This window comes from Asparagus officinalis, chromosome 6 (assembly GCF_001876935.1).
Source record: "Asparagus officinalis chromosome 6, Aspof.V1, whole genome shotgun sequence".
Lineage (NCBI taxonomy): Eukaryota > Viridiplantae > Streptophyta > Magnoliopsida > Asparagales > Asparagaceae > Asparagus > Asparagus officinalis.
In genome coordinates this window covers 33,836,208-33,850,806 of record NC_033799.1, presented here as the reverse complement: position 1 = coordinate 33,850,806, position 14,599 = coordinate 33,836,208, and the positions used below count along the sequence as shown (strand labels likewise).

Here is a 14,599-nt window from a genome sequence, read left to right as displayed (position 1 = left end):
GTCAAACATTGTGCGGGCATGGTTTTTGAAAAGAAAAGGATAGAACAGAAACTGAAAGTGGAGGAAAAGGAAGAAACAACACCAAATTAACATGCAAAATCTCCAACATGACTGATATTTCGTCGATGCACTACAAAGATCTTGACTTCATCAGAGTAAGGTTTGAGAACAACTCTATTGATGTGATCGCTAATGCATATCTATTGTTTCTAAAGCTTCCGACGTACATTTGAGATCCTATACGGATCATAATCAATTTCACGAATAGCAATCTTCATATCATTTGACAACAAAATTTCCTAAGCCAAAGGCTAGTCTTTTCCTGCGAAATTTGTTCTCTACTTAACATGTATAACACAGAAAAATCTTACGGAGAACCCTTTATAGAGAATATCATAGGGGAGGCAGAAAAGGGTGACACCTATCACATCAGCGCGTCGTGGTGGTCACCTGTCAATTATTGCACTCATTATCAATGTAGTTGTGACTGAACTAATGTACATTAAGATTTGCAATGTGACGGGTATCATCTCCTTCTACACACAACTATTGCCATACGACAACACAGCAACATCTATCTACGACCACCAACAAAACCTTTTCAATGTTACAAGCACACAGTCTTCTGTATTGTGTAATATGATTACCATTTTCTAGAAGAACATCAACGAAAAAAAAATTAAAAGCAATTTTCAGTTTGTGCAAAGCTATTATCCAAGATTCACTGACAATAATAATGGGGTATAATACTGTCAAAAAAGGAAAATGAAAAGACAAGAAACTTAAGATGACAACTATAATGGAAACAATTGAAGATCGATACCAGCAAAACCTAGTAATTAGCTACTGTAAAAGTTTGAAAGAATCTGTCTGCTAAATTTATCGATAACTACGGTATCTGGGACTGTACATGCAACTCTCTGCAAACTCCACCAGATTGCTTGGACGAGGGAGATGGCTAGCCAAGCCTACAAAATAATGTCATACTAGTGAGTTAATCTTTCAAAAAAAAAAATCAAGTATCAAATTGTTTAATGCCTAATTAGCCGGAGTGAGACTAACCGAGCTCATATACTTTAGCAGCAACTTTAGCAGCAATGTGAGCAGATATCTTTCTGATGTTCGTAAAGGGTGGATATATCAGTCCCTTGTCATAGTTCTCCTGTGTCACTTGTGATGCTAGAGCTTCCGCTGTCCAAGCAAATCAAGAAATGATTCAGTTATTTAGTAGACATTCCTGAAGTAGCCATCGGTTAAACACGTACTTGAGGGATTTTTACGCCACAGTTGACACATGCATAAGAAATTTGCCATGTCCATATACAGTTCCTAAATTCTATGGTGTCTTTAGTTGGTTGCCATTGACGTCACATGTAAATATAAGAATCCAAAATAAAATCCAAAACACCAGTTCAATTGGTGTGTTTACAACTATGTTATTGAGTATAACTATTTTTCAGGCTCTAAATCATATACTTGCAGCTGCATTCAAAATGAATATAGTTGCAAGTACATGTTAGACATGTGTGCCACACAATTACACATTTAGCTGAAAAGAAAATTATTTCAGCAACAGCTTCTTTTTATCCTTCAATTACCATAATCCTAACAAGCCCTCAAGACAACTAAATTCAAGTGCAAGTACACTTACAGGCTGCGAGAAGCATGTCTTCATGTACACGAATAGCTCCAGATATTACCAAACCAAGACCAAATCCCGGAAAAATATATGCATTGTTTGCCTGAAGGGAAAAGAAACACGCAAATCAGTTCAAAGATCAGAGTATCTCAATCTGAAATAATAGACTCAAGAACTGTACACAGCACTTTCAAACCTGGCCAGATATGTGAGTTTTGCCTTTATATTCGACAGGACCAAATGGACTGCCACTAGCAAATATGGCACGTCCCTGTAGAAACAAACAAAAGATTTCTTGGGAGGTCATTTTTCGCCGAAGTAAAAAAATTCAACTCAGATATATTGCCATTTTAGTGGAGAAAAAGATATCATATAGAACCAGTGGCCTTTTACCTTACTCCAGGTGTATGCCTGTTCAGCAGTACATTCAGATTGTGAAGTCGGGTTTGAGAGAGCAAGAATTATGGGCTTCTGCACTTCGTACAAAAGAAAGGATGAGGTCTATTCTTGATTACAAACTGAAGATTTAAGAATTTATATGTACAACACACCTCATTGAAGGAGGTCATGGCCTCAACTACTTCCTGTGTGAATGTTTGCCCCACTCCAGATGATCCAATCAGCACAGTTGGTTTAATAATCTACAAAAGAGTTGAAGGATAAACATTAAAAACCTCTTGTATATTTCCATGTATATTAACATTAAAACCTCTTGTTAGCCACAAATATTGTTGAGATTGCATTTATGCAAAAGAAAATCAGGCAAGGGGATCAACACACTCAACATCAAGCAATAAATTATGAGGACATTTGCACATACAGGGAACAGAATCAAAACAATTCAGAGAACTTGCACTTTTATTCAGTTAATACAAAAAGAAAAAGGTTGGAGATATATACTAACCAGTGTGGGCTGTGTTCAAAGATAAAACTTTGGCATACGAGTGTATATTCTGTTAAGGGGCACCACACAGAAATCCTTATCACCTTTGCCTCTAGACTTTTATTGTCTGGAGGATTTGGAGGGTAGCTCCACAATACAAGCTTAAAGTACATGATTAAGAAGGTAGGTTTTCCTATCTGCCAGCTGACTTCCCTTATGGCAAACTCTCTATGGTTCATAGTTTTCTCAGAGGAATTTAGCACCAAGTAAAGGGGTTGAAGATGGGAGCTTCAACAGATTTAGAAATGTCGTCAGGTTTTCTTTTGAACCTTCTAACTTTATAATTATGTTCCAAACCTGACCCCATCATTCAATGGGAAAAGGCTCTTTGATGATGATACTAAGATATCACAAAGATCTGGTTCATTAATGAAAGTCGTATTGGCTTAACACTTTGGGTCCATCAACTAAAATAGATTATGAAGCATTACACTCACTAAGGTATAGGATACATCCCATCTTCTAGCGATGATAGAAGCATGCCAAAAAATTGATTGAAGTAATGTCCTAGTGTCCCGAGGAAAAAAATTTGATCAAAATATGAGATTATTAGGTTTACAAGTTAAAAATGAGAAATTTAGAAAGAGGACAAATATGAAGAAAGGAATGGCACTGGCAATTCAGTTTGCACGACTTCACACCTTTACAGCATCAATGAGTTCTTTGATAGGTTCATGCTCGTGCGCCCATGGTTTTTTGAATTGTTGAAGGGACTCCCTGCGTGAGCTAACAATCAATCCCTACAATATAATAGCTCATCTTAAGCAAAAATGAACATATAGTATATTCTTCTGAGATCCAGTGTGCATGTATGCATGTGAATAATAATTGTATGCTCTGCATTTTGCACAAATTCTCACCTTTGAATCAACGAGCCATATCTTCTTGCGACACTCTTCAATTGGGATCTTTGTCTGCAGAATGTTTTAGAAGAAAATATGGAAATAATGACTGAGGGTATTAAAAATTATTCTAAGAAATCACAAATTTTCAGGGAACAAGAAAAATATGGATTTGAGCTACTAAAATATGTGGAGCTTCTACCTGCTTTGACATCTCAAGGGCTATGAGTTTGGCAATACCAGTACCAGCCTGCAAGAACCAACAAAAAAAAACTATCTGCTAAAAAAGGCATCATCAATGAAGGACAAATTTAATATTGAATTGCAAACTAAAACCTAAATCATATTTAAGTTTCCTGATAGCCGCAGACTATACTTTTTTTTTTCTTTTTTTCTTTTTTGGGATGAGTAATGTAATATTTGCAACTTGCAATATGATGAATGCAAGGCTTCACGCATGCATTATCCACAGTTTTGTTATGACACCTATAGATGCAACATGTGCTCTATGTTTGGAAGATGCGAGCGCGCGCACAAACAAAGACAAACATTACCAACACTGAGAAAAGAGAGGAAAAAAATGAAACCCCAATAATAAATCAACAAAAGCATCTCTTCAGGAAAATTTGACTAATCATGAAGATTAGAACTTCAGATATATAGAACTGAAATGGGAACGGGTACAGGTGCAAGCGAGGATGCGGGTATGGGACACTGCAAATTTATAAGAGTTGTGGTACGAGGTTGTGGCTTGATTTTGAAGTGGATGCCCAAATAATGCTTTAATCATAGTTTCAAACCAGATAAGGGCTGAAATGAACCAAACTCATGTCAAATAATTTTCACCAAGTAAATATGAAGCATAGGATATACGTCTGAGATGAGTATGACGAGTGTTTTAATTTAAAACATATATTATACAATAGAATGCATGCATGAATAAATGTATGCATATACTCAAGTTTATAACGATTACCCTTCACCACAACTTCAGAGTTTTGGTGTAGTGGCAGGGGTCTTTAAGTTGGGAGATGCAAAATTGAGGATCATCTATAGACTATAGCAGAAACATAGCGGTTAATAGCCAGCCTTAGATAGGACAATCAAGACACACATTCGTGGAAAAAAACAACTAGCTGTTAGCATGTACATATACTGTGCAACTTAGGTAGCAACCCAGCACAAACCATCCATTAAAATTCAATGTGCTCAAGCAAATGCATCCAGATAGAGCAAAAAGTTGCACTGAGGTTCCAAGAAGCATGGTAAGACATGGTGGATCGCAAGTAATATATGGTCTAAGCAAACCAAACACAGTTTATAATTACTGGATTAAATTGCACCAAGTTGTAACTGATAACAAAAGATTGGACCACTAGCAGTGACTGATAGAAAATGAAAGAGTGACTAAGAAAATTAGTGAATAGTAAACCTCGCCGGCACCAAGAAACAAAAATTTGTGGTCCCCTAAAGTCCCACCGACCAACTTCAGTGATGCAACAAGCCCGGCAAGGACTACAGAAGCAGTTCCCTGCATTGATCAAAGGAAGAGATCACCAGTTTAGAAAAGTATGACTTTAACAAGGAATAAAAGGGGAAATTTTCTTGCATCTTACCTGAATATCATCATTGAATACAATATGACTCTTGCTATATTTTTCAAGCAATACGAAAGCATTATGGTTTGCGAAGTCCTCAAACTGCAAAATACACAAGATATAAAGGCAGATAAGAGATCACACTAGAACAGACAATTACGTAACCATCTCTCGAGATACCAAGTATGACTGACTTGTATAAGGACTTTCTCTCCATAGTTCTGCTTAACAGCAGACATGAATTCTTCTAGAAGTTCTGAATATTCCTATAGAAAAAAAATACAATTGTTCTTTTCAGCAATTCAACCAGCTGCAGAGTTCTAGGAAATTACATATCAACTCTTTGTTACCTGGCCAGCAGCACGCCTTCGTTTTAACCCAATATAGAACTCATCATTCAACAACTTTTTGTTGTTAGTTCCCACATCGATAGTGACAGGTAAGCACTACAGTGCATGCCGTAGCAGTTAAAAGAAGGAAGAGGTATTGTATAAGAGTATTTATAATTAATTTAGTGGAAGGCAATAGAAATTCATAAGTTTAAATGCTTACTGCAGATGGGCGGATCCCTCCAAGAGCAGTGTAAAGAGAAAGTTTTCCCACAGGGATACCCATTCCCTTAATAATTTGGAAATAATCTCTCAGAGCCAAATCAAAAAGAAATACCCAAACTAAACAACACATTATTTTAATTAAATAAAATAAAATTTACCTGGCAACCTAGATCTCCAAGACCCAAAATACGCTCACCATCAGTAACCACGATCACTTGAATCTTCCTCTCCGGCCAGTTTCTCAACACTTCAAGGACCTTTCCCCTGTATGAAGCACAACTCAGAAAACACAAGTACAAACAGAAAAAAATATGAATCATTTGAACTAGAAAACATACTTTTCTTTCAAACTGATATATAGGCCCTGAGGACGGCTAAAAATGCTCCCATACTTCTGGCAAGCCTCACCAACTGTCGGTGTGTAAACAACAGGCAGTAATTCTTCAACATTATCAATCAAAAGCTTGTAAAAGAGCCTCTCATTCCTCTCCTGAAAAGCATTGTTCGGGACTGTACTCACCAAAATAAAGCAGTATTTAAGAAATTCTAGAAAATACCTGAAGATCCATCAGCGCCATGTAACGTTGCAAAGGGACTTGATATTGGCGAAGGGTGTGCATTAGCTTCTTTTCCTGTGAGGGGACAGATAGTATTGTAAGTAGTTAAATTTCTAGAGGGAAAATGGGTATGATTTGTTCCCAAGATGAGAAGCATAGGAACCTGAAGTTCTTGAGAGATGACCACTGGAGGTAAGAGGCCTCGAATATAGTGAGCATCCCTCTCTTTCTCAGTAAATGCTAGCCCTTTGTTGTGATGAGGATCTCTCAATAAAGAACCACCACTGGTGAAGAAGAGAAGTTTCGTTAATTGAAGTGATAACTAGAGGAGACAGAGGAGCAATATTAACTAATTGAATAGAATCTGTACATTAACCTGAAGATTTTACGATTTGCAAGATGCCGCAAATTTGTAGATTGCTATTTGATAAATTGTTATAAAGTTTAAACTTTACAAGAATGAGATCCAGAAATCAAGAACTAAAAGATTGAATTCACAACTAATATGGAGAAAGATGACATGGTTTAGAATACTTGGTTAAACTTAAAACAATCATACTCCCCTTAAAAGAGGGAGTTGTGAAAAAACTTTCTATGAACTATATTACCCCTATTCTTTTTTGATATTACATTTTAATCCTAACTAAACTAAATTAATTATTATTGTTAATTAATTATATTGTATGCCACTTCAAGTTTGTCTAACTTGGTCCCTAAACTTCCAATGTTATCGTAAAAACTCTACATCATATTAATTATTACTAATGTATAATAATATATTAATAGTCAATTGCATGTTAATAAATTATTTATGGAAAGAGTAGAAAATATAGAATTATCCTAGAATTATACCATGACACTCATATAGGAAAATTACAAAGAGTATTCTTACGTTTAGGTAACAGGACAGAAGGTACAAACATGCAATTTTAGAAAATATTAGGATATTTAAGTACAACAAGATACAAGTTGAGGTATATAACTTTCATAAACTATAAGGTATTTAAGTTCAATTAAGTCTATAAAGATTTGAAAACTTTGTTAACCACAAATAATAGTATGTGATCCTGTTGATAAATAATATTCATTATATAATATGAGGCCAGAGGCATAACTTATATTTATATAGTAGAGGAGGTGTGGAAAAATAGCATCATATTTTAAATAAGTCTCAAGATTTTGAATTATTTCATGAAACTATATACTTTGCTTAGAAAACTTTCGAAGAGGCTTTCGAAGGACTACTACAAAGTGTTGGACATCAGATAAATATTGGACAACTAAAATCTATAATATCAGATTGCAGCATGAATATGTAAAAAATACTAGGTGTCATATGAGATAATATTCATACATAATACCAACATTGTAAGCTATAATCTAACATATTAATGAATTTTAAACATAAGAATTTGCATGAAAATATATGCTTAAAATTTGAGAGAGCTAAGAGTGGAGAGATTTGAGAAATGAATTGTGACTTTTGTGGCTTTCGTGAGTTTTGGTTTTGGTTCCCAAACATAACCTAAACCCTAGCCCATAATCAAATTAAAAATAACTCGATTTTATCGATATCTTCAAAGGGATGTATCGGCCAATATTTTTGATAACGACCGATATTTTTCAAAAAATCCCCAAATAAAAGAAAACAATACAAAATGATAAATATTATCGAGTAAGGTCTTTAACCTGATATATTGGCCGATAAAGTGATATACGGGCTGACATTTAATACATTACCCATAAGAGCAATATTTAAAGATAATTTAGATACAAGTTCCTTGATTTTAGATCTTTAATAATTCTATATCATTCTTTCAAAATTTTGAAATTGCTTATAATGAAGGGACTAATATTGAATTATTAAAAATTTGAGGGACAAAAATATAAACAAGCCAAATTTAAAAAAAATATTATTTTTTTAAAAACTCTGATTGTCTCAGAAAACTCACTCAATTGATTTAATTTGACAAAACACCCTAACTATGAGGGTATTGTAGATAACCCCTCTTAACTTTGGTGCGATATTAGAACATACCCCTAGATTATAGCATCTCATAAAAACTCCCCCAATCTTTTACACTTCTCTCAACAAAACCCCTTGCTGTAGTTACTTGAATATGTGATTTGGAGAAAATACCCTCTCGAAGAAAGCTACTTCAGTTATAAAGAAACTCTCAGCCGATAATAAAAGAACCACAATCAACTTATAATTCTTTTTCCCTTTATATCTCCTCTTTTTTATTAATCTAGCAAAAACCAAGCTAATTTTCTTATGGTTGAGGGATATTTTGGTCTTTCCAAGTCAAATACTTATCATATAATAGATTAAACTCAATGATACTAGTTTTGAGCGGTTAAGTAAGAAAAGTTTTACGGTTAAATAAAAAATTTGAAGTTGAGATAGATTATCTACAACACCCCACATTTGACGAAGATTTACTCAGTTTCAAATTAGCAATTTTTGTAGTCAAAGGCCCAAGTTCGAGGTTTGCCACCCATGTCCCTTAAGTGTCCTACTAACTTGGTGACTGGATGAGGTAAGGGGGCCCAATTCACCTGGGATTTACTGGTGAGGGTAAGGGGCTCAACCTCAGGCCTTGGCTCGGGATCCTTCTGATTTACTAGGTTTCCCTTGTATCCAAAAAAATAGTTGAGGGGTTTTTTGACATTGCCCCCCATAACTGAGAGGGAATTTTCTAAAATTAACCCTTAAACAAATCGTAACTTAAGACACATATGAAATCATTCTTATAAAAGTGGATTTTATAGCAAGTATATCACTCTATGAACTGATTTAGGTTATGTCCTAAGATTTATCCTATACATCAACTCTGAAAATCTTTTGCTACAAGAATCTCTAAGAGAAATTTAATCTTTATTTGTGAAGGATATGTGATCCTTCTGATTCCCCTTATTTTTCATGTTTTGTAATAAATTATTTGACAAAATAAATTAAATTGTTCATTTTATAGTTCTCACCTTATAAGTTTATGAAGCACATAGCTTGGGTATGAGTATTATTATGGATATTGAATTCTTCTAACTTCTTAACCTAAAATTTTGGATGTTGTTTGACATTGGATAGATCTGAATTATTTGTTAAAATACAATCCATAGTGCATAATATGTATAAATCATTCTCATATCATATTAGCAAAGGAAATATGCCACTGTAGGATTTAGAAGGTTGCAACTTGCAAGCACATGGAAAATTTGGAGAGAGCGGAACAATAAAATTTTACCGATCTCAACACTTTTATTGCCGGATGTATCAACACTCTTTTATGTTAATAATTGACACTGATCATCTCTATTCCAAGAAGGCAGTAGAGGTCAGATTCTTTGACAAGATGTGAATAGGGTGGGCTCAGATGCATCAAATTCAGAGTAAGGATTCAGATATTGCCATGGATGGAAACTAACACAACTCCAATGTGCTCGGACTTCTGTATCTCAGAATAATATAGCATGACCATATCTCTTGATATTTGGAGTGTCTAGAAATGACTCATTATCCTATCGTATCTACTATCTAGTATGAAATAATTTGCTTTCTCACTTTATTCTTTATCTATTCATATGTCTTCCGCTTCTAGCTTCTGCTTACTCTTGTACCATTTGGAATGTCAAGTATGTCAAGTGTTTATGAATAAATGGTTTTTTTTCACCCACTATATCTATCCAAAATAAAATGAAATGGAAAGTAGTATTGACACTTCCAACCAGCTGAAGTCAAATCATAGCCTAGTTATGAAGTAATATTTTCATCTCCCAGAATATCATACTCCCTTTAAAAGCATGAGTTTAGGAAAATCTTTCAATAGACAAAAGTACCATTGGAATTCAAATATTATTTTATTAATTAAGAGTAAGTTGATAAATTGATGAATTCTTATTAGATATGCATAGTATGAAGATAAGGATACAGTTTAAATTAAAATGTAAATCTAAATAAAATTATTAAATGCCAAATTTGCAAATGTCTACAAAATAAAGATTGTATATACAAAAACTAAATAAATTAATGAGACAAATAATGTCTACCCTAAAGGTCGAACCCAGGAACGACGTAGACTTACAAATGTACATAATGTGAATGAGATATTTACAAAATTCACCAAACAAATTAAAGCAACAAAAATCATTCTCAAAATTATAAAAAAAGAAAAATTAAGGAAAAAAAAATAATACTCCCTTTAAAAGCACGAGTTCGGGAAAAGCTTTCAACATTCAAAATTACCATGTACTATTTTAAATATTTAATTTAAATTATAATCTATCCTAATCATACTTGTATCCTATCCTAATACCTATTGAACTATCTATAGCTCAACAATTTAAATAAGATTAATAAAATATATAAAATAGCTCCGTAGTATCAGTTTATTACATAAAGTATTACAAAAAAGCAAAAAAGTTTTAAAAATTAGACAAAATACTCTCAACAGTTTAAAATTACACAAAATAAAAAGCTAAAAATTTAGAACTTGGCAAAGAAAAGAGTAATTGTGTGATATTCTTTCACTAAGATATATAAATATAACATATAATTTAAGGTTTACTATCCCTTTTTAGAATCTGAAAATAGTCAAGTTGATACTAGCAGAAAAATAGTAATAATAACATATTAAAATATCCACTTAAAGAATAAAAATTTTAAAATATATATGATAGATTAAAAATTAATATTATTGTATAAATTAAAGTAACTGCATATAATTTTACCAATATGTTAGAGCAGAAAAAATACATATGTATCATTAATTGATAGAAGACTAAATCGCAAAAACTGATAAAAGACTATAATATAATAGTTTCATATTAATTGATTATAATTTATAAATATTAATCTTTAATGGTAATAATAAGTAGCTAACATACTATAATATATGAATTACTGTTAAAAACTAAAAAGTTTCAAAAAAATTACACAAAACACCCTCAATAGTTCAAAATTACACAAAACATCTTGACTTTTCAAAACTTAAAATAACAAACATAAAATCTAGAAATTAGTAGTAGCCCCCTAAAAATTAAAATTCACAATTAACACCCTCAAATTTAAAAATTGTAGAAAGACCATTAAAAGTTCAATATTACAAAAAAAATCATGAAATTTGAAAAATATATTGATAGATTAAAATTTAATATATTGATAGAATGAAAGACAATAATATAATAGCTTAGCATTAATTGATTATATTTTATAAACATTATTCTGTGATGTTAGTAATATTCATAGGGTAAAAAAATTAGGTATAACACATTCAAACAAATATTAAAGAAGATAAATAATCACAATATTAAATTTTAGAGACATAAGTGAGTAAAAACTATCAAATTGAAATCAAAGAATAAATTTTAGTAATAAAATAAACTAAAAGTAAATAATTATAATATTTAACCACGTGCATAAAAACTAGTATACTAAAAAGTAGCACATTATTTTATATTAGGATTAAGTTTTATTTGAGGTTAGCATATCTCAATCTGTAAAAGCCTATTAAAAGACCAAATGATACGAAGAAAAAGAAAATACTAAAAGTAAGATTGTGACTGAGTTAACGAGTGGGGATTCAAGCTTGATGATGAGGGTAAGGTGATGATTCTTTTGCATTCTCTTCTAGAGAGTTATGGACAGTTGACATCATGGTGCGTAGGTAAGGGGACCATTACCATGGACAAGGTTAAAACAGCGCTTCTCATGCAGAAGTTTCGGCAAAGAGTGGGTGTTGGTGACAAGTCGGGTGCCCACTTGATGGTAGATATAAGCAAGAGAAGATCTTCGAACTGTACAAAGTCAAAGACTAAGTGGTGTTTCTTTTGCTAAGGATGTGGTCGCTTGAAAAAAGACTACTTTGGCAAGAGTGGTTAAAGAGACATAAGATGAAGGAAGAGGCTACGGCCCAGTCATCATATGTGGCTGATATTGAGGAAGATCAATTAGCGGATGCCTTAGCAGTTTCAGAAGATGAAAGTCAACAAATCAAGGTGTCTAATGTCTATGGTTTCTAACAACACTTCCTATGGCGATGAGGTGTTAGATTCTAGGACATATCCACACATATGTTCTCAAACAAGCCTATTTGTCTTCCTAATGCAAGGAGACATGAAGACTGTCTGCATGGAAAATGTCACAAGGTGCAAGGTTGTAGGTAGAGGGACAGTCATGGGCCAAAAAATGTGGAAGCATGCTTGCCCTGGACAATGTTTGATTAGTCTGAAGGCAAGACAAAATCTAATATTTTTAGGGATGCTTGATTCAAAAGGATACCGAACCCAATATCACATGGGATTTATACTGGGTGTTTGAACAAAATGGTTTTCGAGGTGAAGCTTCATATTTAAGAGATGTACGACCACTAGAAAGAGGGATATGCCTCGAACTTAGGTTCCTAAGTAGAGCTAGAGCTAACATTGGAGTTCAACTCTAGGTGGAGTTAAGAAGAAGACTGCAACAAGTCTAGAGCCGAGCTTGGAATGTACAACAAGGAGGGTTAGTGTCAAGTCGACGGAGGGCTTGATATCAATTAGGGAGCAGTAATAGCCTAGTGAGCCTATTGTCTAATCTGATTTTGATGATTAACAAACAATTCCTAATCTTGTTTTCCAGTATTTGTGTTTTTACTCCAACATGCATCCAGGTCGGAGGTTGGAAGGATTTGTGCCTTAACGACGATATTCTTGGAGGTTGGATAGATTTGAGCTTTAACGATGATATTTATGGAGGTTGGAGGAAATCGGAATGAAGCATGATGTCATTCAAGTCAAAGATTCTCTATTGCACTTCATCCCTGCTACCAAGATCGAGCTTCACGAAGATTTCTTACTTAGCTTGGTATAATGTTTTAGGTTTTTACTGTATTTGTTTACACTTAAAGCTCAAACCATACACGTACACGTTATTTCGGTTTATCGTATTATATATCTATTTGGGAATGTATAGTGTTTTTGGATTATTGACTTAATGATACTATTTTACATCTTTTCTAAAGTCTATTAATCCATTTAAAAATATCTCAAAACTTGTTTGAAAAGTTTCATCAAAATCAAGTGTTTAACAAACTTGTATTTTTGACCGTTTTTTGCAAAATAGTGAGTTTTCACATTTGGAAAGTGCTATTTTAGAAATTCCTTTTCTAACATACTTATTTTCATATATGTAAACATTTTCCCATGTTTTATAATTTTTGAAGTTGTTTTACTATTTTAAAACGAATTTGGAAAATTAGTTTTTCAGCATTCAAGTATCTGAAATGTTAGTTTATCAGTCAACCAGCCATAATTATTAGTTGACCGTCCATCTAGTAGTCGATCGATTGTCAACCAGTTGACCGATAATGATAATTAACACACTGCAAAATAGCAACCGTTCTGGAAAGTCGACTGATTCGTTGACCAGTCGACCGATCAACGGTTCTTTTTCCAGTAACAGCTAGTCTTTGGCTGAGTTGATTTGTTTTGGTTGAGAGGCTATAAATAGCCCTAAAAACTTATTTGTTTCACTATGAAAATATAGAACAGAGTTTTGCAAGTTTGTTTAAGGGTTTTGAGAGAAGAAAAAGTGTGTTAGTTTTGTAAGTTTGTTTAAGAGTTTTTGAGAGAAGAAAAAATGTGTTTGTTTATGTGAAAAGAGTTTCACAAAGAGAAGGATCTCAAATTTCATTTTTGAGGCGTTCATCCTCAAATCTTTCTCTTTATTTTGGAGAAGTTTTCTAAACTCTTTCTCTAGCTAATTAATATTTTGATTCTTATATATTTATGCTAGATCGATTTGAATTTGATTTTGTTTTACTCATTGTTTACACACACAACCACTTGAGCTTAAATATTTCACATTTAGTATAATCGGGTTGTGGGAGTAATTCATTGAGTGAGCTTACATTTCGTTCTCACCTGTTTAGTGAACAAATTCCATATTTGCACTTATTGTTAAACATGTTGTAATACACAAGGATACTTAGAAGAGTGGTTGGGAGAGACCAGGGTTAATTTCAAGAGTTGGTTGGTTGTAAATCCTAGGGAAATGTTGTAATTTCAAACATTTGAGGAAGGTAACACGAGTAGTCCAACACTTAGAGAAGTGTAGCTTATTGGATTGACATCGTGTGAGTTGTAAAAGTTATCGGTGAACTTTGAAAATCGTTGTGTAGATTTTTGAGTATAATGGAAATCTCCTCGAGTGAGGAGAGGAGACGTAGGTCGGGGGTTAACCGAACTCCGTGATCATATTTTGTGTTTGTGTTTGGCATTTGGCATACTATTCTACTTTACATCTTATGCATATTTTTATATCACCTATTGTCTCATTGTTTATCGCCTATTATCTCTTGTTTATCCTTGCATAATCATATTGTATATTATATTGCTAGGATATTGCGTTATAAGTTTTAATTTAATATCAAAATCGGATTAGATTAGCAATTACCCTATTCACCCCCCCCCCCCCCCCCCCCCCCACCG

The 14,599-nt window shown here is 33.4% G+C and overlaps 1 protein-coding gene across 1 annotated transcript in view; it reads right to left on the bottom strand.

The window, feature by feature from the left end:
- Window positions 665–14,599, bottom strand: part of LOC109844555 (NADP-dependent malic enzyme-like) — a 17,310-nt gene continuing 3,375 nt past the window's right edge. Inside the window, exons 2-19 of the mRNA XM_020413636.1 lie at window positions 6,297–6,417; window positions 6,134–6,208; window positions 5,915–6,066; window positions 5,735–5,840; window positions 5,575–5,640; window positions 5,373–5,468; window positions 5,217–5,288; window positions 5,041–5,124; window positions 4,857–4,955; window positions 3,627–3,674; window positions 3,443–3,496; window positions 3,224–3,322; window positions 2,191–2,280; window positions 2,033–2,110; window positions 1,836–1,910; window positions 1,652–1,742; window positions 1,063–1,191; window positions 665–968 (exon numbers count right to left, since the gene is read on the bottom strand). Coding sequence (XP_020269225.1) covers window positions 880–968; window positions 1,063–1,191; window positions 1,652–1,742; window positions 1,836–1,910; window positions 2,033–2,110; window positions 2,191–2,280; window positions 3,224–3,322; window positions 3,443–3,496; window positions 3,627–3,674; window positions 4,857–4,955; window positions 5,041–5,124; window positions 5,217–5,288; window positions 5,373–5,468; window positions 5,575–5,640; window positions 5,735–5,840; window positions 5,915–6,066; window positions 6,134–6,196 — 1,491 coding nt within the window. The 5' untranslated portion in view covers window positions 6,197–6,208; window positions 6,297–6,417 and the 3' untranslated portion in view covers window positions 665–879. The remainder of the gene's footprint in view (window positions 969–1,062; window positions 1,192–1,651; window positions 1,743–1,835; window positions 1,911–2,032; window positions 2,111–2,190; window positions 2,281–3,223; window positions 3,323–3,442; window positions 3,497–3,626; window positions 3,675–4,856; window positions 4,956–5,040; window positions 5,125–5,216; window positions 5,289–5,372; window positions 5,469–5,574; window positions 5,641–5,734; window positions 5,841–5,914; window positions 6,067–6,133; window positions 6,209–6,296; window positions 6,418–14,599) is intronic.